Here is a 26,025-nt window from a genome sequence, read left to right as displayed (position 1 = left end):
ATTCCATGAATATTTAAGGTTTTTCATGGAAGCATAGATGCCAATAAAGAACCTTTATTTTACCATCTATAGCCCCCTCTACACTGTCAAGGCTGAGTCAGGATGATGGCTGATGGTTCAGAAGACAAAAAAGATCTGGACTGAGTGTCACAACAGCAGCAAAGCAGATCTGATGCTGCCAATTCAATTATGCAGAACCTAAACTAGCCTAAAACATGTTCTTTTCCTGCTTTGCATGTAGTCGTTTTATCAGGAAATGCAAAGTTTCTTTTCTTCTTCAAGTCAAGTCAACTTTATTTATATAGCGCTTTTAACAATACAGATTGTGTCAATGCAACTTTCCAATAGTGTGTCAATAATGTGAAATGACAAGATTAAACACTCAATTTTCAGATGAAGGCATTTCATTATTGAATTCTTCTGACATCTCCATCTCCTTTCGTGTCCCTCAGAACCACCAGGGCATCTGTCCGCAGGAGAGCGTGTACTGCGAGAACAAGTGTGGTGCAAGAATGATGAGGAGACTATTATCCCAGCACACCATGACAGAATGCCCCAAACGCACGCAGCCCTGCAAGTACTGCGGCAAAGAGTTCGTCTTCGACACCATCCAGGTGAGCAACACAGCACAGCAAACCTCTACACCCAAATCATTCAGCGCTCCCTCTGACTTGGACTGTGACGGCCTTCAGCCGTGGCCCTGCATCTGTACCACAGAAAAAAATGGATGCAAATAGTGTTTGTTGATTTTTCTATACACCCGTCCAGAGCTGGTTGTGAATGGAACAGTAGCCGCTCAGAGGTGAATTAAAGGCGTTTTGAGGCTGCACAGGGTGGGATGGCAGTGGGCCTGTGACTACATAAACGCTGGCTTTCATAGTAGATTCTAGGTTTGGTGCCAACAACAGCTTGGGCTGGCCTAGCTTCTTTTTATAACACCTGCGTTCACACACATAGAGTTATACATCCTGAAAACACTGTGAGATTCAGCTGCCTGGCTAACACTGCCTCTATTCCAAAGCCTAGTGTATTACATCTGTCATGGAACCTCATAAGTGACCAATCTGAAGTGCTCTGCATGGGAGACTAGACTTGTAGTTGATTTCAGTGGATTCTGATGTTAGCTTAATTCTAAGCCAACCATCTTTGCAACTTGCAATGAGAAGAAGTGCTAACAGTGGGGGGGGAGAGACACTTTTTGCATGTTGTGTTTACTTGTGTTATCTTTGATTAATATTTATCAGTACATGTTTCCTGGGAACTGAACCCATGACTTTGGCATTGCTAGTGTCACGCTCCAGCAGTAGAGCTACAGGAACACGAGCACAGCGACTCTTATAGATGATCTCATGATGATTTCATGAATCCATGCATATTTTAGTTCTCACGCCTCAGTGCTCAAGCTGTTATTGCTCAAGAAATCACAGCACAACCTACAGATTCACGTCAATGGTGACTGTTGCCTTTCATCCCTCAGAACCACCAGTACCACTGCCCTCGGTTTCCCGTGCAGTGTCCTAATCAGTGCGGCACCCCGAACATCGCACGTGAGGATCTGGCCAACCACGTGAAGGAGAGCTGTGGCAGCGCGCTGGTCCTTTGCCCCTTCAAGGAGGCCGGCTGCAAACACAGAGTGAGTCCTGTGCTGTAACTACACTGCCCGATGCAGTTTTCCTTCCTCCACACCTGTAAAAATTGTGTCTGTGTCAGTAAAAAAATTATTTGAAGCTTATAGTAGAAGATGGATGGGATGTCAGCTATGAGATTTCATCTTTGCTAGTTTTTTAGATCAAGGGAGTTTGGGGAAATTAATTTTATGCATTTTGCAGGCAGCAATTAGTGTTACTTAAAAATAAAAGACATTATTCATTTATTGTTTAAAATAAGACATTATTCATTTATTGTTTAAAATAATAATAACACTTTAAATAAGTCACTTTTAAATGAACAAATAAATCAACAATTAAAACATCATGTAAACATTTTTTTTTACTTTTTTAAATAATAAATTGAAAGATTAAATGTCATAGTAATATAATAAATAAATCACCGTTTAAATAAATATGTATTTTTCAAATAAACAGTACAAATTTAGTTAAATGTAACAGTAAAATAATTTTTAAATTATAAGAACAGTAAAAGATTAATGAATCCCTTTTCAAATGGACAGATAAGCAAACATATTTTAAAATGGTTTATTTAATAAACAGAAAGAATATTATCAATTCTTTTATTATTTGACTGAAATTAAATAATAGTTTTAAACGTGTGTTTATTTATCAATTTGAAAAGTACTTATTTACATTTTTATTTTTCATTAATACATTTAACAATGTAGGTAAAAAATAATAACAGTAAATAATTAATCACTCTTCAAATTGACAAATAAACAGACATATTTAAAATGTTTTATTTAAAAACAGAAAAAGTAATGGGTAAATATTTTAGATTTTTTAAAATATTCATAAAAAATGTTAAAATTATGTTTAAATATGCCTGTTTATACTGTAGGTCTGTGAATTATTACACTGATACATTGAATCATGGATATTGAATTGTATCAAATAAAATATGATGTCTATAATGATAATCAAGGTCTATAGTTGTGCTAGCGTCATGCAGATAAAAAAATGCCAAGCGAATTCACACTGTGCTTCTGTGCTCTGGTTTCTAGTGCCCAAAGATGGCAGTTGGACGACACCTGGAAGAGAGCACAAAGTCCCACCTGACAATGATGTGTAATCTGGTGGGACGGCAGCGGCAGGAAATCATGGAGCTGAGACGTGAAATGGAGGAGCTGTCGGTGAGTCACGACGGCGTTCTCATCTGGAAACTGACCGACTACTCGCGCAAGCTGCAGGAGGCCAAACTGCGCAACAACCATGAGTTCTTCAGCCCACCCTTCTACACGCACCGCTACGGCTACAAGCTCCAGGTGTCTGCCTTCCTGAACGGCAACGGCAGCGGCGAAGGCTCGCATCTATCCATCTACATCCGCGTGCTGCCCGGCGAGTATGACAGCCTGTTGGAGTGGCCCTTCTCCTACAAGGTCACCTTCTCCATTTTGGACCAGAGCGACCCGTCGCTGTCCAAACCTCAGCATATCACGGAGACCTTCAACCCTGATCCCAACTGGAAGAACTTCCAAAAACCGTGCAGCAGTCGAAACTCGCTGGACGAGAGCACGCTGGGCTTCGGCTACCCCAAGTTCATCTCGCACGAGGAGATCAAGAAGAGGAACTACATCCGCGACAACTCCATCTTCCTCAAAGCTTCCATAGAGATCCCGCAAAAAATCATGGCCTGAAGCTGTGCAAACGACGATTTGTCTTGACGTACGTCTTTGTGGACCCTTTTCCTGTCAGAAACTCTGCCAAAAGACTCAGAGCTCGTCTGTCTGGTTATTCGACTGGGACCCACGTAGAAGTGTTTTCGCAAAGTCATCACTTTTGGATTTGCTTTCTAACACTCTCTTCCTCAATCTACAGCAACGCCTTTGGACATTCAGTAGTGCCTAGAACATTTAATTTAAATGTTATTTTTAAAGCGCAATTTATGTTATTTCTCTCACAGATGTCAAGTAAACAATGGAAGCGGACTGTGAAGCTTTGCACTTTGAGAATGTTCTTCGGAGCTCTCTGGCATTCGGCGTACTACACACACTAACCCTGTTTTTACCCTTTTGTGTACACGCTTTCGCCCGGCATCGGTCCTTGAAAAGAAACTCAACGGAACATTTTTCCGGTTTAACTCATTTTATGTAAACTAACAACAACGACTGTGAACTAAATGTAGCTTAACTCGCTCTAGCGGTTCGAGACTTGTTCGGTGCATTGTAGTATTTGATAAGTCAATATTAGGGCCGATTCCGAGGTGCTAAAGCTTTTTTGTTACTGTACGATGGAAAACGACACATTTTTGAAGCTCATGCACTCCGGTTCGGATCGAAAGCCATGCGAGAGGTTGTTTACATTCAGTCTGTGAGGATCTACGACGCGGATCAGTTTTTTTTTTTTTGTACTGTAACCTGTATTCTTAACCAGCGTGTGAGGGCTTGTTGCATTGCGACAGATGGACAAGTGAAAGGAACCACATTTTTTTAAAATGTGAAAAAAATAAATGTGAGCAAACAATTTGTGTCATAAATGGAGGGTGGTTTCGAATGTGAACTCTGGACTCACATGCTCAGTTGATTCTTTCTGTTCTTTGTCTTACTCTGGCAGATGATGAATAGAAAGGTGCGGGCACTCGCAACGGCCGCCCCAAAGTGCGTCGAGTGCGAGGGCATCGTATTCGAGCAGCGCTGGTAGCCATGGTTGCCTGTTAGAGCAACGAGAATTGAGTTCTTCCATGTGCCTGAGGAAGATGAGCCTTGTGCAATATGGCTGCCATTGCTCCATACAGACCAGTGGAGGACTATGACGATACTTATTATATATTATATGTGAATACAAATAAAAAAATGCAAAAGCACATTCTTCTTCACATTTAATCTTGCTATGATACCAGCTAATATTTTGCAAGGATTTTAAGAAAACCTGGAAAAAGAACAAACAAAAGACATTTTTTTGCTGAGATTCTGTATTTTACGAAGTACTTCAGATGTTTTCTACAATACTTTTTTGGCGATGAGTTTCGGGGGCTGTACGTTGACGTTTTATGGACCCTTTTTTTATGTTTCTTCTCTGTGAAATTTGCTCGGTCGTTTTGTTTTTGTCTGGTTTGGATTTGGCATATTATGTCTGTATTATTTCCTCTTGAGAAGTATTTATTTTAAAGCACCATGACATAAGCTTGACTAGAAGTGGTGCAGTTGTTTTTATATGTTGATTTGATGATTGCTTGTCGAATATCACTTGAAATAAAACAATGTCTACAAGATCTGGTGTCGTCTCTTGCTAAAACAAACCCTCTCAGTTTCTGTTATGTGACCATTGGCCATCTCAAAGTTTACATGGCCCGCAGTCACAAATGTTTACCAATCCCACAAGAACCGCCCACAGGACCAGCAACACAAAGCTCTTGTAGGAGAAACAAACCACAGCTGACTGAAGAACAGCATATCCTCCAATTTAGTCTCAAATAAGTTCTTGTGAAACGTTACTGTCCATAGAGTAGAATCAAATAAAATGTAGTGCAGCCAATGTTCCCACGGTTGTGGAAAAGTTTGGGGAATAACAGCGAGTTGGGTCTGGTAAAGTAATAAAATGGAAACATCTATTGTGAATATATGGTTTCTAGTTGCAGTTAGCTTGAAAATGTTGCATCAGCTGCTCCGTTTGAGTGCAGTCTCTATGAAATTAGCTTTTTACAAAAACAAAAAAAAATCTGATCACAAACAGCTAGAAAAGTTATGGAAATGCATTGGTGAAAAGGTGTGGAAACCCTTTAAAGCTACAGTTTGGCTGAAATGTCTTACAATGTCACAGCTTTCATTTCATTCACTCTATTTCCAAGCAGTCATGATGAGTGCCAAGTCTACACAAGTTTTTTATGGCTTTGTTTTACAACAATAAGTGAAAGGGGCTGTATCTCATTACTACGCTCACATCGCTGCTTCATGTGCTGATCTCCCCCTGAGATGAAGGGGGAGGAAGTGAAGCAGACATGCTCAACTTTGATGTTGTGCCAGAGGTTTTCTCTGGACTCTGTATGGGTGTATGGGAGCTTTTTTGAGAAAAGAAGGCCTATAAAGGCTTCTCAAGTCCCCCAGAGGAGAAAAGCTGTTTGATTTATTAGTAAGACAGGCCAGCCCTGAAAAATCACTTGAAAAGCTGTGTTGAGACTTAAAAGTTTGTTTGAAATTTGTGGAAGGGCAAATCTCACAAAACATGTCATATACATGTTTTGTGAGATCAGACAAAACATGAGGGTGTTCTGAGTAAGTTTCTCCAGCCGTATCGTTTTCCACTGCCGGGCTGAGCACAGAGTTATTTAAAGTTAACTGCTAGAGCCCAAATCTGTACTGATGGCCCCTAAGTTTCCTGGCACAGGGAGTTCAAACAGCAGCTCCTCTAGGGCAGAGCTCAGTGAAAATAGTAGCGTCTAATTACACATTAGCTCATACATGTTTCCCATTCGGAGTGGAAAAGTCACGTGCGATGCAGACCCCAGCTACAGTGTGGCTCACTGATGTAATAAGTCAACAATACAGCCCGTCTCTCAAATTCAAGGACTAAACTCTGTTTGTGTCACTAAGTGTTGTGTGTTAGCTAGAATGAGTGCTGTGGAGAGGGCATGACTGTATACTGAATCACTAATGAAGGGTATTTTAATGGAAAATACTGAATTTAACAGTCTGACTTTTCTGTTATGATGCGGTAAACTGGAAAACATTCATTTAACATACAGTATAACCTAATAGCAGAGTGTCATTTGCAGTGAGATGAAGTAACTAAATATATGAACATTTGAGTAATTAATTTATTCGCTTATTTGGACCATGAGAACATCTACTACATGTAGGGGAACGATCTGTGTTTTTGTTTGTTGTTGTTTTGCCACAGAGCACATATTTATGGAAGCCATTTACAGCTCACAAAAGAAGAAAAAGAAAAAAACTGATTGTGGGATAAAGTTTCAAATAGGAAATAATCAGACTGCCAGATGATGTATTAAATAAATTCATTGCACACAGACTGAAGTAGTTTAAGTCTTTGGTTCTTTTAATTGTGATGATTTAGGCTCACATTTAACAACAACCCACCAATTCACTGTCTTAACAAATTAGAATACTTCATAAGACCAATAAAAATAAAATGTTTAGTTAATTGTTGGCCTTCTGGAAAGTATGGTCATTTACTGTAAATGTACTCAATACTTGGTAGGGGCTCCTTTTGCTGTAATTACTGCCTCAATGCAGCGTGGCATGGAGGTGCACACATTGTTGGGTCTGGTGTCTCTCATCTTCCTCTGTGCAACAGATGCAACTACATTGTATACATAAAAAAAGTGAATGGTGCTTGTCTGTGAAATGTCACAAATGCATGTTCCGCATGGTTGCTAGGGTGTTGTTATGTGGTTGCTAAGGTGCTCCGAGTGCTTTTTAGCATAGCTATTGCTGCACAGTTTCTAGTGGGTTGTTAAGTAGATGCAAGGGTGTTCTGAATTGTTACTAGATGTTTAATGGGAGATTGACCTGATGGATGACATCCAGTACAATGCGCTCCATTCATCTCGAAAACTGTAATGTTTTTATTGGACAGATTGTGTAACATGTAAATTAAACATATCAGTGGAGTTTCATCTACTTCCAAAAAGACGCGTTTTCAGAAGGGTCTGGGCTTGGCGCTGTCCTTGGATGCTAAAACGCTTTGAAATAGAAGTTCAAAGGATGTTCAAATCAAAGTTGACGTCCTGTAGTGTGACAGTAGCAGCTTTCTATTTCAGTTTCCCTTTCTCCATTTCTTTCTCTCCTTCGCTCAATGTATCTTTTTTTCTGCTACGCCAAAGGTACTAGTATTTAACATGCATGTGAGAGTTTCCACTACCTCACATATAAACACACTCTGATGGAGGTATGCTTCTAAACAGAATAGTTTAACTTTCAATGTCTTCTGGCATTTTATAAGGCATAAATGTAAAACACTTTCAAAATAAATACATTACCAAATGTTACACCAAATGTTCTCCAAACTGGGCTAAAAGAGTTCATTGGACAAACAGTTTTATATTAGAGAATGTTGCTGATATGTTAAGGGTTTGTGAGCCCCAAACACCCGCTGCAGCATGAGTAAAGTATGCTGCTACTGTAATAGAATTGTTGTTTTGCTTTATTCATGCTGTTGTTGTTTTGTTGTCACTGTGAATTAGTTGTGTACTGATGTTAAGAGCTCATCTTTTTATGTAATGATGTTTGCTGATTGCTCCGTTGTTGAGGCCCATGTGCATCTATTTAAAACTATGACACTTAATGTCTTTGCTGTGCAGGTTGTTCTCGTCTTTAGAAGCAAAGATTGCAGAGTTCACTTCATGTTAACTATATTACCTGTGAGAATGCAATAATAACAGATGAAAATTATTCTGCAGATTAATAAAAACAATAGTTCATACAGAAATTAACAAATTTGCTGAAAATGTACTCACCCTCAGGCAGAGGCGTAGCCATCATTTCAGATTTGACGGGGACAGAAATGTCAGATGTAATTTTTTTTTAATAGCACTGCATTATTCATATACTTTATTTATTAGCTGGAGATAACTTGAAAAATACACATAAACCCACAAATATTGTCATGATCGTGCATGTATTGTCTTCCCGTTTTATCAGTCCAAATGTTTCTGCTTTTTATTGGCCTTAAACAGCATAGCGGGATGCTTTTGTCCATATTAGGGATTTCCTGGCATGTCACAAGTTATTACTTCTATGAGTCAGTTTTGCACTTTCTGCGCAAGAGCGCCCTCTGGCTTCAAGTATGAATGAAACATACACTGCCTGAGAGTGTTTAGTGCTCCATAAGGTTCATATCGTTTTGGATACAAATTAAACGTCAGGTCATGCACAGACTATCCAGTCTAGATTTATTCACACTGGCTCTTGAAAATCTCTATGTGACTTGCCCAAAAAAGGTGTGGGAATTTATGTGAATTTACAGGGGGGGGATTCTTCGCCCATGTCCTCAGACCATCCAAGATTTAGATGAGTTTGTTTCTTAATCGGAACAGGTTTGGAGAAATTTAGCATTACATCACTAATGGATCCTCTGCAGTAAATGAGTGCCGTCAGAATGAGAGTCCAAACAGCCGACAAAAAGATCACAAGAATCCACAGGTAATCCACACGACTCCAGTCCACCAATTAACATCTTGTGAAAAGCTTCCATCCATCATTAAGGTGTTTTAACTTTAAAGGGGTCATCGGATGCCCATTTTCCACAAGTTGATATGATTCTTTAGGGCAGTGGTCTCAAACTCAATTTCTGGAGGGCCACAGCTCTGCAGAGTTCAGCTCCAACCAGCTCCAAATCACACTTGCTTGGAAGTTTCTAGTGTGTTTGTTTGATTAGGGTTGGAGCTAAACTGTGCAGAGCTGTGGCCCTACAGGAATTGAGTTTGAGAACATTGCTTTAGGGTCTTAATGAAAAGTCTATAACATACTTTGGTTAATATTTCTCAATGGTAGTGTAAAAAAAAACATTTTCGCATGTCAAAATCAGCTCTGTTTTTAGCAAGCTATTCTAGTCCATGTTGCTTTAAATGCTAATGAGCTCTGCTGACCCCGCCCCTCTCTTCCGTGATGAGCAGTACTGTTTACTTTAGCCGCGTAACTGGCCAATTAGCACATTATTAGGAAAGGCGATATACAAAGATTCATAAAAAAACTCTGTAGATTCACTTCTTCTGTAGGTGAGGCTGGATCACGAATGATTTGCGCGAACATAGACGCATTTAGGTAGATCGGGGATCGGTGCATTCCCTACAAAACGAAAGTAGCGTTAATCCTTCAGCGGCTCAGATGTCGGGAGTAAATGACAACGGCTATATTCATTTTTAAATCCAACAACAAAACACCTCAATTGCTTTATCAGAGACATTCTTGTCTTCCCCCGCACCAGAGTCCACACAATGGCGGACAGCTCTCAACTCAGGGCTGGTCTAAGGTAAGACGGTCTTGTCAATCAACTATCGAGGGAGCGGTCTGTACAGAACTATGTCATTCTGACAGGAATCTCAGAACAGCCTGATTTGAGAAAGGATATTTTAAAATAGGGATTTTAAAAAAACCACTGGGTGGATTTTTATCATTATTGGATGGATGTGTACACACACGTCCAACACACATTTATATTCAAACAACTTGTAAAGTGAATTTTGCATCCGATGACCCCTTTAAAGCATTGCTGCAGGCCAAAATAAACATTTTTCACTTGATCTGTCCATATCTCTCTTCAGATTCAGACAAGATGACTTTTTCGGGCAAACCAATATTTTGGATAGCAGACTCATATTTTACCTGGAAGCAACGGTTTGAAGTTAAAAATGTCTTAATGATTGATTTGTTCAATATAAACACAGCTTTTTGCTTCACAAGACATTTTCACAAGACTTCACAGAAATATTTCCAGAAAGTTCACTTTGGCAAGCTATTTCGAACTCCTGAAACAACATCTTTGACGTAAAAATCCTGAAAAAACGAGTAAAATTTCAATATCCATTTTCATGAGCATGACTCACTTTCTCTGTCTCTCTCTCTCAGATAAGAATAGACATTGACTCGTGATATTTTATCCCCAAACAACAGCGTGATTACGCACTGATGTACAGCGATGCAGCTTTTGTGAAGCTTTGTGAAGCACACAGGCTTTCTGAGAGCAGACATCATGTCTTTTTCAGTAAATTTGCGTCAGTCATGCTCTCTGCTCTTTTGTGGAGGGCACTTTATTTGGGTACGAGAGACAGAATGGCATTATCACAGCCTGTGGGCATGAGTTTCATCCTCACGAAAGCTGAATGCTGGAGATGGGTGAGATGCATCATTGAGCTCTTGTTTTAGATTATAGAATAAATTGAATTGCAGCACTTCAGCACATAATTTCTGAACTCCTCTCAGATGAAGTGTGTATCCCTGCTACCTGTCCTGTAAATTAACTGTAACTCATGGAAAATGAGCCTTTACTGACTGCATTGATGAATATGTCTTTTCATACTAAACTGGGAGTTGTTTCTTCCGAGCCAGGAAACTGTTGGTCAGAAGCTGTGTAAGATTAAATGAGGTAGTGTTGCTTTTAGAGTTGGAAAGAGTTGTGATGTGAAGATGAGATATGAAGGACAGGTTGTTCAAAGAAAACTGAAGTCCCAGTTTGGGATTCACAAAAGTATTTTACAACAGGTGGGAATCTCAAAATGTTCAATTCATATGAAATTGTCTGTAAAATATATGCTTTGGCAATATAAAGCAATATAAACCTTTTAACCATGTTAATAAAGCTGCACTGTAAAGTGGTACTCTTGTGGCGAAGACGGAACCGGAAAGCCATTATTTTTGTTTTCTTTGCTCAACAAAGTATTCTCATTGCTTCATAAAATTACGGTTGAACTACTGATGTCACATTAACTATTTTAAAGATGTCCTTACTACCTTTCAGGGCCTTGAACATGTCAGTTGCGTTGCTGTCTATGCAGGGTCAGAAAGCTCACGTATTTCATCAAAAATATCTTAACTTGTGTTCTGAAGATGAACGATGGTCTTATGGGTTGGGAACGACATGAGGGTTAGTAATTAATGACAGACTTTTCATTTTTGGGTGAACTATCCCTTTAAATCATGAATCAAACAGTTGCTAATATATGAATGAGTACAGCCACACTGGCGATATTTTAGCTAGGCCTAAATTTGTGGGCCAAAAAGATCAATTGTCCGTTGTCAATATTGTAGCAATGTATGAAGCACTTTCAAACCATGTGCTTTGCTGTTGTTCAGTTTGGAGAATTCATGTGACCAACTTGAACATGAGTGAAATCTGCATCATATGGAAATGACTGGATTTTTTTCTGCAAAATGGTAAACCTACTGTGAATTGCATTTTTTGTTCTGACGCACATTTCATTTCATTTCTCATTTCTTTATTTAACCAGGTTAAAAACTCGTTGAGATTAAAAAACTTTTTTGCAAGAGTGACCTGACCAAGAAAGCAGCAACAAATAACATGAAGTGAAGTGACATTCAGCCAAGTGTGGTGACCCATACTCGGAATTCGTGCTCTGCATTTAACCCATCCAACGTGCACACACACAGCAGTGAACACACACACACACACCGTGAACATACACCCGGAGCAGTGGGCAGCCATTTTATGCTGCAGCGCCCGGGGAGCAGTTGGGGGTTCGGTGCCTTGCTCAAGGGCACCTCAGTCGTGGTATTGAGGGTGGAGAGAGCGCTGTACATTCACTCCCCCCACCTACAATCCCTGCCAGCCCGAGACTCGAACCCGCAACCTTCGGATTACAAGTCCGACTCTCTAACCATTAGGCCACGACTAACATAGCATATACAAAACACAAAACACAAAATCAAAGATCACAACAACAATTCACCAAAGGATAAAACACACAGCTTGTTAAAAGTAGCTTAAATTCATGTAATGAAGGAAGCACAGTCAGCTTTAGAATGCTTTGTAGCAAGCCAAAGATGCATTATATCCAAAACCCTTTTTTCTTAGCTCTGTTCGAACCCGAGGGACTTTAAAATATAACAAACCATTAGAAAGTAGATTGTAGCATACCTTTGATTTAGAAAAGCTCAGAGACAAATAAGATGGCGTTAGATCACAAATAGACTTATAAATAAAACAATAGCAATTAAAACTTCTTCGAGTATACAACGATGATAACTCAGCCTTCTCAAAGTACAATAAAGTACAATGATGTGTTTGATAACTACAACCAGTAATAAAACGTAAGGCGCTATGAAAAACAGAAGCAAGATTTATTAGATAATATCCTGGGGCATTCATATACAGCAGATCACCATAATCCAAGAGTGGTAAGAAGGTAGCAGATACCAAATATTTCCTTGCTTTTAAAGAAAATAAAGATCTATTTCTGTAGTAAAACCGCAATTTGAGCTTAAGTTTTGAGAGTCATTTATCAATATGTAACTTAAAAGTTAACTGACTATCAAATAGGATGCCCAGGTACATATAACTTACAACGTATTCTATTTTTGTTCCCTGGAAGGATATAATGTCAGGAAGATTACTTGATATGCTAACCGTGAATATCATCTGTAACTATATTTACAATTATAAAAACTTCCATAACACATTTAATGGTGTGAGTTCAGTTATAGAATGCAGTTGTCACTCTGCTAAATAACTGAACTGTGTGTTAATGTGTATTAAGCACTCATTGACTCTTAACTGAGTTGAGTTTTTAGCTTTATGTTTGTCTGACTAGCCAGATATTTTTACTATAAATCTGGCCTACTTTGTAGTTTATGTGACCAACAACCACCCACTGCAGGCTAATAGGTAATCAGCAGTATGCTAAGCTAACATGTTGTTAACATGACACATATTCTAAAGAAAACTAAATAATTATATTGTGAATAAACCCAAGTAACTGAATTCAAAATGATGGAAAATATTCATTTCTGTCAGTTATTACACACAACTAAGATTAAGACCTTTCACTGCACACTTGCTTTCTGTTCACTGATCTCTCGATTATTATAGATAATAGAAATATGATATTCGTTATATTCTATATTAGTGTTCCCCCATGTTCCAAATTGTCACGGCCCGTCAAACATTACAGATCAGACACTCATATATCATTGAATTCCGAGTTTCTCAATTGTAAAAACTTCGTTTGGTCATTCATCTGCACACAACTCATAAATTATGAGATTTTCAACTTTACTTGAAGGGCTGTATTAGCTTAGGTTGTCTTGGAAGCTAGCTGAAAAAAATGATAAATTAATTGCTTCAGTAATGTGTTATGTATTTTTTTTAAAACACACACACACACACAAAACATAAACAGAGTCCCCTGATGCTCTACGTTGAGCTCCAATGTCAAATTCATCTGACAATGTATTTTTTGTTGTAGTGGTTCTGAATTAAGCAGTTTCCAGGCCACAACCCTCATACCACAGTATTCAGTTTGAACCCAAATCCCTTCAACTGGAACGTCCTGGAAGTTAATCTTGGGAATTCTAGTGTGTAGGCTTTAGGTTTCGTGTGCACAACGGATGTGACTGAGAGGCCTTTAATCTGGCCCGACAGGAAGGGACAGTCTGTGGAAGCCTACCAAGAGACCTCCATGTAAATATTTTTCATAGCATATATTTTACTTCAATATTGGGACATATTTCTAAATAAAATAGCTTATTTAATGAGAAAATCGTTGTATATTGAGTGACGTTTTGTTGGTAGTCAGTGGGTTGTTTATGTAAATCATGTTCTGTACATGTTTGTTTTGACTGCTTTCCTTGGAGTGTGCTTTCTGGCTCAGGAAGAGGTGATAGTATTATTGGCCAAAATAGCACAAGTAGGGTGACTGAAGTAGTACCATCATTGATTTCATAAATGCTGCTGTCAAGATTTTAAGGTCAGGTCAGTCGCATCTGATGTTCTTTATTGTTTTGAATTGTCATTTATGTTCCTGTTTTCTCTTGCGCAGTCAGATTTGGCCATCATGATTTGTCAAGGGCAAAGGTCAAGCTCTGAAGCGCTCACCCTGGGACTTCGATACGCTGTTGTAACCACATCATAGCTCGACTGCTAAACTACAAATTGTTGAAGGGGCAAACAAAACTGCAAGAATAATAATGATTGTATGAAACAGGTTTCTTCAAACTCATGCCATCAGTTAAGAAGAAAAGATATGAACTGGCTCAAAGTTGGATTTAGCTCACTTTAATTTGTCTCTGAATATTAAGCTGGGATAGCAGAAAGTATTTTAACATACACACACACACACACACAAACAAAAAACATACACACATAAGTTTTAAGTACCAATTTATTTAACCCTCATAATGCATTTTGGTCTCTTTGAATCTGGAAGAGATAAAGATTTCTGAAAAACTGAATGGTTTTTAGTAACGGAACAAAACTTTGCAAGTACTTTAAAACCCTCAAAATATAAATTATTTATGAATGTATGTATGATAAACAAACAATCAACAACAACAACAACAAAAACCTTACAATTCATTTTGTCTGAGGTATTTTAGATTCGAGAATGTATGGATTACCATTAGGTAATTTAGTATTTTTTATTTATTTTTTTTATCTGTGAAGTTATATTAGTGTCTGTAAATATATAGTATTCTGTAAATATATTTAGCCTTTCCCTCATATCTCACAGATTTTTGGGACAGAATTTAGTTAATTATAAATATGAATAATTGAATTATGAATAATATGAATATCTACATCTACTGAGGAATCATTGCAGCATGACTAATTGATCACTTTTTTCATATGAGAGTGAAAGTTTACACAAAAAATGTTTGGAAATTTTTCAGAATTTATATTTATGTTGTTGTTGTTTTGCTGTTGTCATTTTGTTATGTAGGTTTCATAACTTTTGAGGAGTCATGAGTTATAAAGTCAAGGAATTCCAATGGGGTTAATACTGATAATTCTCAGATTTGTAAAATTTCATACAATGAAATGTTCAAATAAGATTTTTCATCATTAAAAAAACTGAGAATTTTTTTTTAAAATTATATACTGTATATATATATATATATATATATATATATATATATATATATATATATATTAAAGTGTTATTAAAGTATATATATTAAAGTTTTACCTATATATATATATATATATATATATATACAGTATATATAGGTAACACTTGACAATGTGTCATTTGCTAACATTAGTTAATGTATTAACTAACATGAACAGACAATGAACAATGCACCTAATAAACAGTGTTAATGAACCTTATTGTAAAGTGTTTTGTTTATATATATATATATATATATATATATATATATATAGTAGCATTATTTTTTGAAATCACATTTCATATTAATTTCATTCACAATTTCACATTTACTTATTAATGCAGAATTGTAATGAGAAAAATTAGTTAGAACTGTTTTATAACAACAATTCTGCAAATGAATGCAAACATTGGTTGTAGATTTTGAATGCATTAAGACTGTTAAAGCTTTGTGGGTTCTTCGGCACCTGGAGTTTGTATGAATGCCATTTGTCTGTTTGCTCATAAACCTCACAGATTTAGTTATTAAAAGAAGGCAAAACAAACAGTGAGAGTGAAAAATCTGCAGCAGATGGTCAGTGGAAGATTATCCCTGAGCACTTCACAGCTGACCTCTCAGCATATAAGACAGGAGTCTGACATGACAGTCAACACCTTCTCTGTGTTTAGGGTTTCAAAACTGCTGAGCTTGCAGTGTACTTTCTGTATATTTATTACAGCACAGTTTTCCACTGAACCCGTCTGTGTGGTAATATTCAGCACCTCCCTCTGTTGTCAAACAATGGTCTGTGCCGAGGCTCAAATAACACTGTGCTCCAGACATCTGTCCTATAGCCATATTACAATCTTCATCTGTTTTAAAACATGAAGGGGAACCAGACTAAAATAATAAGTCAATAAAATATAATAATTTGACGAAAACAAGTGAAAGTATAAACAATAAATACAAATCTATTAAATAAATAAGCAAATAAATGTATTCCCTCACTGGAATTGAATCAATATGGACATAGTACTCGATTAGGTAATGTCCTACTCAACAAATTTTGCAGGATTTTTCTCTGCCTGATTAGTCAAATATTTTCCTTCAAGAGGCAGCGAAACCAGTTACCGCCTCATGTTAAAGAAATGACGAGTCACAGTTGAGGGCACGTGCTGTTATGACTGTCTGTCTGTGAGAAAACCTGCCAACGGGGAAAGGTAGAGGCAAGCGGTTGCCAGGGTGAGGAGACTCTTTTTCCATCAAGCTTGCTTCTGATTGGCTGGGTCCCCGTCTGAGGGAAAGGAATCCTGCCAATTGGAAACAATCAATGTTTTGTTGCCGGGTCTAAGTCATTCCACAAAGCTGACATTTATTGGCAAAGGGTTTGCCTAATAGGTTTAAAACGAATACAGTTGATAGTCAATTCAGACTCTTCAGCTTATTAGCTCAAGTGCTTTTTTAGCAGGAAACCTACAAAAGTCTGTGAAGCTTTGAGATTACAGCAACTCTTTTCTCACTGAATGCCATTTATTTACTTGTCATCAATATATTTTTATTTTTTTGCTGAGTTTGCACCTTTCTGATAGCCTGTGTTTGGATTCAGTTATAGACTATAACAGCCTGCAACCCTGAATATAAAGAGTTAATATGTTGAAGCTCCATATCTTGTGTCACCAGGGCAACCTGATATTAAACCTTTCTGAGCATGTAAACAGAGGGGCACTACTGTTCAAATTTCAGTATTTAGTTGTTATTAATCATACTTCAGCATGGACTTGTCTCCAACCTTATTGAATATACAGTATGTTAAAAAAATCAATAAATAAAAGATTTATTGGGATATTCAGTCACTATCAAATCTAAATTTAGTTGCTTTAACATACGCTTCAAATCACATCTAAGTACAGTGGTAAGTAAACCGCATTGCACTTCAGTTACAAGTGTGGAGTATTGGCTCTATTTACATATTTTATTGAACTGGAGCCACATGACAGATGAATCCGCCCTCATTTAAAAAACCGAGCATGAGTAATTAGTCTCCTTTGGGTTAGTGTTTGAGGTCTCTTTCTCTGGCTGCTATGTATTGCTTGTTGACAGACTCTTGGGCTGTCGTCTGGGCCATTGTGGTTAGACAACCATGCTGATGAAGAACAATACATTTTACAAGGCCCTTTGTTGGCTGAATCCCAACATCCCGTATGCCATTTTTCTTCATCTTAGTATAACTTTTTCTATATTTCTTGAGGGAGACAACCAGATACTCCCAGACAAGACTATATTTACGGTATGTCAAGAATTTGTCTAGTTCATGTGATTTCCAAAAAAATATAAATAAATAGATAATGAATAAATAAAAATAATAAAGTTTTGTTTACTTGAAATATAATATTAATATTAAAATTATGAGTTTTATATATATATATATAATTATATTATGTTATAGTTCTTATATTTTATTAAATTTTATTTGAAAAATCATTAAGATTATTTTCATCTAAAATATTTCATTTTTATTTTCACATTTCCCCCTCACTGAAATTTCAAACAAAATGATACATTTCTTAAATTTGAATAAATTATTTAAAAATGAAGCATTCATATAATCCTTGTATAGTATGCATAAAATGATAATTGTGTTCCGAAAAGATAATTATCATTAAAGGTATAGTTCACAAAAAATTAAAAATTAAATAAAATTGAAATCATGTCATGTTGTTCCAAACTTGTATGAATTTCTTAACATAAAACAATATATTTTGAAGAATGTTGGTGAGCAAACAGTTGATGGTAGTCATTGACTTCCATGGAATTTTTTTTCCATACTATGGAAGTGAATGGCTATCCGGCAACTGCTTGGTGTTCAACAGACCAAAGAAACACATACAGGTTTGGAACATTTTGAGGGAGAGTAAATGATGAAAGAATTTTCATTTCTTGGTGAACTATCACTGTAAAGTATTACATAATAAGAATCTATTGAGAATATTCCTTCCCCAGTTAAATTTGTGTTAACCTTGGCCCTCCGCTGTTTCAGTGCCATATGTTGTCAATCCACATAGATGTTGAAGTGTACAGCTATTTCGCTGTGTCACAGCTCAGATGGATGATAGCAGACAGCATTGTAGCTTCAAAATAAACCAACACTGACTGCATTTGTCTGACTGTCATTTTAGCCCCCCGGCTGCTCTCTCGCTCAGAGACAACGACAACTAAGATTACATGATGTTGAGATAGAGCACCCACAATTATGTGAAAAAGTTCATTTTTTCTTGTAACTTATATCAAAAAGTGAAACTTTCATATATTTTAGATTCATTACATGTAAAGTAAAAGATTTCAAAAGTTTTTTGTTTTAATTTCGATGATTAGAGCTTACAGCTGATGAAAGTCAAAAATCAGTATCTCAAAATATTAGAATATTTACATTTGAGTTTCAATTAATGACCATCCCTACAGTATAAATTCAGGGTATCTCTTGTTCTTTGAAACCACAATAATGGGGAAGACTGCTGACTTGGCAATGATCCAGAAGACGAACATTGACGCCCTCCACAAAGAGGGTAAGTCACAGAGGGTCATTACTGAAAGGGGTGGCTGTTTACAGAATGCTGTATCAAAGCATATTAAATGCAAAGTTGACTGGAAGGAAGAAATTGGGTAGGAAAAGGTGCACAAGCAACAGGGATGACCGCAAGCTTGAGAATACAGTCAAGAAAAGCTGATTAAACACTTGGGAGAGCTTCACAAGGAGTGGACTGAAGCTGGAGTCAGTGCATCAAGAGTCACCACGCTCAGACGTCTTCAAGAAAAGGGCTACCAAGCCACTTCTGAACCAGAGACAACGTCAGAAGCGTCTTACCTGGGCTGTGGAGAAAAAGAACTGGACTGTTGCTCAGTGGTCCAAAGTCCTCTTTTCAGATGAAAGTACATTTTGCATTTAATTTGGAAATCAAGATCCCAGAGTCTGGAGGAAGAGTGGAGAGGCACAGAATCCATGTTGCTTGAAGTCCAGTGTGAAGTTTCCACAGTCAGTGATGATTTGGGCTGCCATGTCATCTGCTGGTGTTGGTCCACTGTTTTTTTCTGAAGTCCACAGTCAACACAGACATATACCAGGAAATTTTAGAGCACTTCATGCTTTCTTCTGCTGACAAGATTTCTGCTGATTTCATTTTCCAGCAGGACTTGGCACCTGCCCACACTGCCAAAGGTGCCAAAAGCTGGTTCAATGACCATGGTGTTACTGTGCTTGATTGGCCAGCAAACTCGCCTGACCTGAATCTATGGGGTATTGTCAAGAGGAAAATGAGAGACACCAGACCCAACAATGCAGATGACCTGAAGGCCGCTATCAAAGAAACCTGGTCTTCCATTACATCTGAGCAGTGCCACAGGCTGATTGCCTCCATGCAACGCCGCATTGATGCAGTAATTCATGCAAAAGCAGGCCCAAACAAGTATTGAGTGCATAGAAATTAACATACTTTTCAGAAGCCTGGCATTTCTGTTTAAAATATCCTTTTTATATTGATGTAATATTTTCTTGATCTAATACTGATCTAATTTTCTGAGACATTTTGGGTTTTCATTATTTGTAAGCCATAATCATCAAAATTTCAAGAAATAAAGGCTTGAAATATTTCACTCTATGTGTAATGAATCTATATAATACATGGGTTTCACTCTCTGAAATGAGTGACAAAAAATATTAACCTTTTTCACGATATTTGAATTTTTTGAGATGTACCTGTATATATATACATAGTCTATGCGGATTACTCAATGCAAAAGAAACCTTCCAGGAACCAAACCTGACAATCAATAAACAAGCTTTCATATTGTAATGAATTAATAAGCAGTCTAATGTGAAATGACAGTGTATCTAAATGTCACCCACACTCATGCCCAGGGCTGCCATACAGAAACTGACAGTTGGGCATGAGTAATTGAATAGGGAGTGTGATTTGAAACAATAGATTTAAATTGCATTAATCCGTTGCCTGTGACAACAATGAATGGGGGGCCGTGGAGATGGAAATTACATGAAAATCAGCAGTGCTGGCCTATAATTAGGCAGCAGAATTAAGGTTATAAAGGCAGAGCTCCAATTAATCCAATCTGCAGGCAGCGTGTCATATTCGCTGATAGGGAAGCTCTTATCAAGGCAGGTCATCATACGATGCTGTACATCAGCAAATTCTTTGGGGGTCTGATGGTTTTATGAGTCTCTTCTGGAGTAATTCAGTCATCTGCTCACGTGCAGCGGTCACGTGGAGGGTGGGTGGCGTTTGTGGATGGAGAGAGCAGGCCAGCCCCTGTTTTGGGACCATTGTCTGTGTGTTTTGCGTGGGTGGGATCCGTAGATCCAAAGACGGAGTACATCTGGAGTTGTGGCCGCATAGTGGAGCCAGGCGCCAGAGCTCCTATCCATCTGCCCTTCCCTCCCTCTGTTTTCTTGCCTCACATATGCTGCACATGCAGAACGGCCTGGGACACGCGCGCTGTTTCCATGCAATGAATCAAATCCCTCGTGAGGTTTGTAATGAGTGTGCCAAATATATTTCAGGTTGGAATGGAAACGTCACTTTTTGAAAGGGCTGGGAATTACCACAAAGAACTGTAGTCTAGACACACCAAAACACCTCTTCAGTGACGAGTATGTTTTTCATTTCTTATGAGATGTAAAAATTAACATTAAATGCCATATATGCATGAGATAAGTCATAAATTATCAAATCAAAATAACATGTTGAAATTCTGACATACTATTCAGTCATAATTGACATACAGTATTCATAATTATGAGATAAAGTCACAATTATGATAAAAAGTTGAAATTATAAAACTATTTTTTTGTCATAATTATGAGTTTATCTCAACAGTTATTTTTTGCAGCGGTAATGGCTTTTTATCTCATAATTTTGACTTTTCATGTCAATTTTTTTTTCTTCTCATGTACTATAAATGGGCTTCCGTAATGCTGAATCATATAAAAATTAGCCTTGCTAAAAGAATATTATTGAGAATATTATTAAAGATATCATTATTAAATAGTTTGGCATAAAATTTTGTAATTATTACTTAGAAAAAAGTTTTTCACAAAACTTCTAAAATATTTGAAAAAAACATTTGCCTGCGGAAGTCATGTGGTGTGGCCAACTTTTTACCCTGAAAAATAATTTTAATATTCATATGTAATACATTTTAAAAGATGAGTAAATTGATGTGTATTGAAAGTGAAAAAAAAATATGTGCTCACTTTTTACATGCTATTTTAGAGTCATTAACTGCAAATGTATTTCGAAAATGGTATAAACTTTTATTTTTTTAACAACAAGAAACTAATATAAATTCAAAGAGTTTTCAAATTACAATTAGAAAGAAAGTAGAACATTTCTGTAATATTTGACAAAACTGTTTTTCAGGCAGGCGCACATGCCTGCTAATTATTCACAACTTCATAAATCAATTCTGATTGAATTTCGGGAACAGATCCAGCCCGTCTGTTTCAAATTAAAACCCAGCCACGTGTTTCTGGAGAATTAGTTGGATCTGCAAAAAATCCAAAGGCAGCCAAGCCCACACTATTGTCTTGAGTGACAAGCTGAAACCTCCATCTTTTACTTTGGGGCTATGATTACAGTTAATTTGCCTTGCTGCATAGACATAATGTGATTATGAAAGGGACTGTAATCATTGTCATGGAAAACTGGGCCAAGACTTCCATGTAGAGAAGAAACGAGAAGTTAAAAAGTACTTCTGCATTGGTATGACATGCATTCTTCCTATAGCTCACATATATTCTCGGTGCCAGCAACTGGGCTCATATTTGTCATATTAGTCAGCAAAACCAAAACAGAGGAAGTTGCTCTGTAGGGCAAAGAGGAAATAGCTGGGAATGTGAAGAAAAACCCACAAGGGGAGAGTAAATTACATTGTGCAGCCATCCAGAACTTCTAACTTCTCTCAGGATGAGCACATTTAAGATGCTCCAGGGAATGCCACGATTAAGTGGAATACCATCATGCTATACTGAGCTGCTCTGTGGCTCAACTCTAAATTACTGGCCTTCATTGGTCCTCCGATCCAGTTATAGGCCTTTTGGATGGGGTGTGGGAGGTGGGTTGCAGTTTAGCAAGCTTGGGTGGAGGAGGGGGGCAACGCCACGTTTTGGCCCCTTGTCTATGGCTCAGGAGGAAGCTCTCCATCGCCAGTGTGCCTCTTAATGCTGCTGTGCCTCAATGCACAGTGTCGGATTTCAACACATGGAGCACATTATCCCCTGCGCTGACACAGACCTCCATACCCAGTTATGGCCCACCAACCCTTTTTGTGTCATTTGGGGCTTTTTATTGTTTTCTGTGCAAACAAAGAGTAAATTGAATGTTTTGTGTGGCAGGAAAGGGCAAAAGGTTACTGGTGACAGACAGTAGTTGCAGACAGTCAAGTTGGTCAACAGACTGACCGAGACAATCGTTTGCAATAATGGCAATTCCAATTGCTAAAAGGGAGTGTCTTGTTTCAAGTGTCACAAAACAAAACTACATGTCTTAATGCAGTGGTTCTCCTTTTTCAATCCAAGACCCCTACTGTCCAACACAATATTGAGTGGAAGATATTTATTGTGGTACTTATACAGTAAACATAGCAACACTACTTGTTTTTGATTCAGAAAGTTAAGAATTGCATATTCCTCAATAAATTAAGCAGCATATATACAATATACACATTGTACATCTTTAAATAATTGAGTTGTTTTTAATATTATTTAAATCATCTTGGAAGTCTTCCAAGGACTTCCTAGAAGGCATCGTGCCACTTTTGAACCGCAGTATTAAAGAATGTAAGCAAAGAAAAATGAATGCAATAGTAAATCTGAAAACTTGCATATGGTACAGTTCTAAAAAAATCAGATGCACTTATTCATAGGGATTTATATAACACTGTATTATTAAAGGCTAACAGTAATAGGAACCTATGGGTTAACGCCTTACTCAAAACTCAACAAAAGAGGTTTGTGATCTCAGTAACTCTACACTTTTGCTACTACTCCCACTTGAGATTAAAATGTAAAACTTTGTGTAAGTAACCCAGATTCTTAAAGGTGATGTGTGTGATTCCTCTGCTCCCAGTGTCTGCAAACAGAATTACAATAATAATTTTCAAACCAGTTTTGCTGAACAGACCTCATCTTCCATTGGTTAGATATCAGATATCAGATAACAGATATCCCGGCTCAAAACTGAAGCAGTGAAGCAGACAGACATACAGAAAAAATGGATTGACAGATGGATAGACAGATGGACAGATAGATATATAGACAAACAGAAAAAGAGATGTATAGATAGACAGACAAATGAATAGACAGACAGACAGAAAAATACCTAAATAGATACATAGACAGATGACAAAGATGAAAGACAGAAAAATACATAGACAGACAGATGGAAGAATAATTGACTGACTGACAGACAGACAGACAGACAGACAAATAGAAGGATAGACAGATTGCAAGATAGATAGTCAAGATTGATAGACACACACAAAGAAAGACAGAAAAATAACCAAATAGATATAGACAGATGGAAAAATAAAGACAGACAGACTTACTGACAGACAGATATATATATATAGACCGATATAAAGACAGACAGAAAGTAGATGGACAGACAGAGCTCAGCACCTGTCTGTGGGCTGAGTGTGGTGGAGTGACGCTGTCCTCTGTCACCTCTGTCTGTGTAATGAGAGCTGTCCTGTTTCATGTTGTAATCAGTGCAGCACAGAATGGAGCCTGCTGTAGGAGTTAACAAAGAAAACAGCACCATGAATGCTGTCAGGACTCACACTCACACAATCCGGGTGCCATCCTTAATGAAGGCAGGGGGTGGCCAGAACGCTCAGATAAAATGATGAATATACAAAAGTGATGGACGTCATCTGCTCATGAAGCGTGTAATTATACCAGCAGCCTGCCTGTCTGCACTCCTGCAATTACTGCCATTGATGAAAACAATCATTTAGAGAAAAAGCGGAAAGACACTCACCTGTGAGTGAAGGATTTTTTTCTCAACCTGTTTCCTGCTGCTATTTCTCTAAGTCCTCTATCCTGTTTTCCTGTGTCCCCCACCTCCAGCAGGCTTAGAGAGAAAACTCTCTCATCATTTATGATCTATTGCCCATAGTTAGAACTGACATACATAGTGTATGTAAACAACCATAAAATGAAAAATAAAAATTAGGAAAAAATAAAAAATAGAGACTGTTTACTGGAAAAGCCATTATTTCAAGACTCAGATATAGTATAGAGCAGGTCTTGCAAACAAATACAAATAATAAATAAAAACTGTTTAATTAAGCAGTTAAATACATTTTTTAATTGAATAATTTTTTTAATTAAATTAAAATTATTTTGATTACATTTAAATGTTTACTTGTGGAATTAAAAAATCAAACATATTTTTAAACTTACTAATGAAATGTTTGTACTAAAATGCCAAACGCCAGGAGAATTGTAATTAAAAAATAAAATAATTCATATGAATATATTTTTGTCATAACAAAAACATAAAATCTTTTTTTATTATTATTATTGAATAAAAGTAATTAAATAATATCATTTTATGTGTTCTAAATACTAAATAATTTACACTTTTTTTGTATAATTTTGCAAAATTAAAACATGATTGGAAGTGATGCACAATACAAATATTATATTTGAAGGTGACATTTACCTTTTCTTTATTTTCTTGTTACATATCTCATATTTCATCTCAAGCATTTTACTGGCACTGTTGTCTCCTAGAGGACAATTTTTTTTAATTGAGGTGGAAAAGATGGCACAACTGAGGGATAGATGTCACTTGTGAAAAAATCTGACATTAAAATGGCTTATTGTTTGACTAGGTAGACAAGGTTAATAATGAAATCTGTGTATAACGCGCATTTGAAAATTTAAGTAAAAATAAAATAAAAATAAAATGTATTTTTCCACCCAAATACTTTGATATTATGTGTAAATCATCTCTTTACATATATTGTTGTATGGCTTAATTCTCATGCATCCACCCTTTCGTGCTCAAGAAGTGACGTTTTCTTTTACCACAATGAAACTATGGCTTTTTCACTCTAGAGTTTAAATGCATGGCCGTAAATGTGTTTAGACTGGCTCACAGTGGAGCTCACTGAAAAACAAACTACCATGACCAATTTTACAGTGTTGTTTTACGGCTGTTATGTGTTGCTGGAGCGAAATCCACTGTAACTAATACCATGGTGTGCAGTAATAAAGGGATCACCTTACCATGTGTAAGACTCTACAGATTTTATGATCTCCTTTTTGATATTTAATGCCATAGCAGGACACTGGGATCTGAAGGGTCACTGCACTTGCAGAACAACAATATTAAACAAAATTTCTCACAAAGAGCTGTCATATTCAGCAGTGTTTCACATTTACCTTTGGGATGCAAGTGATCTGTTATGTATTTTAATCATTATGGATAACAGCAACATTTTGTTGTCTGCTGTATGGGAAAATCTTTTGCTCTTACATGAAATTCCCAAAGGTGTCAATTTCTGTTAAAATGATCAGATGCACGGATGTTTTATTTTTGAAGTCATTCACAGTGAAGGATTTTAAAGATTGACAAGTGTTTAAATAGCTAGAGTTTGGAATATAAGACTGATATGATTGAAGTTGTGATTGGGAATCAGAGAACCGCTTTATCAACTGAGAATAAATTGCTTCATTTCATAAATAAATAAACACAAGCTCTTGATCGTGTTAATTGTAAGCACTTTCTACAGGGTAAATAAGCAGAACCAATAAACGGATACATTCTATAATGTTCAAG

At 37.1% G+C, this 26,025-nt stretch overlaps 1 protein-coding gene across 2 annotated transcripts in view; it reads left to right on the top strand.

The window, feature by feature from the left end:
• The window catches only part of LOC306854332 (TNF receptor-associated factor 4-like), a 54,527-nt gene extending 49,650 nt beyond the window's left edge, over nucleotides 1-4,877 (top strand). The window contains exons 5-8 of one of the 2 annotated variants that reach the window (XR_013782824.1): nucleotides 453-614; nucleotides 1,478-1,633; nucleotides 2,675-4,121; nucleotides 4,224-4,877. Coding sequence is in view for 1 of the 2 variants with exons in the window: in XM_079392255.1 (XP_079248381.1) it covers nucleotides 453-614; nucleotides 1,478-1,633; nucleotides 2,675-3,307 (951 nt within the window). In the remaining variant the exon portion in view is untranslated. Of the gene's footprint in view, nucleotides 1-452; nucleotides 615-1,477; nucleotides 1,634-2,674 lie in introns of both variants that reach the window. The other variant, XM_079392255.1, reaches the window with a different exon arrangement.
• Nucleotides 4,878-26,025: the final 21,148 nt, after the last annotated feature.

This window comes from Barbus barbus, assembly GCF_936440315.1.
Source record: "Barbus barbus genome assembly, chromosome: 34".
NCBI classification, from domain to species: domain Eukaryota; kingdom Metazoa; phylum Chordata; class Actinopteri; order Cypriniformes; family Cyprinidae; genus Barbus; species Barbus barbus.
The sequence above is the reverse complement of the archived record's forward strand: the minus strand, read 5'-3'. Positions and strand labels throughout refer to the sequence as shown.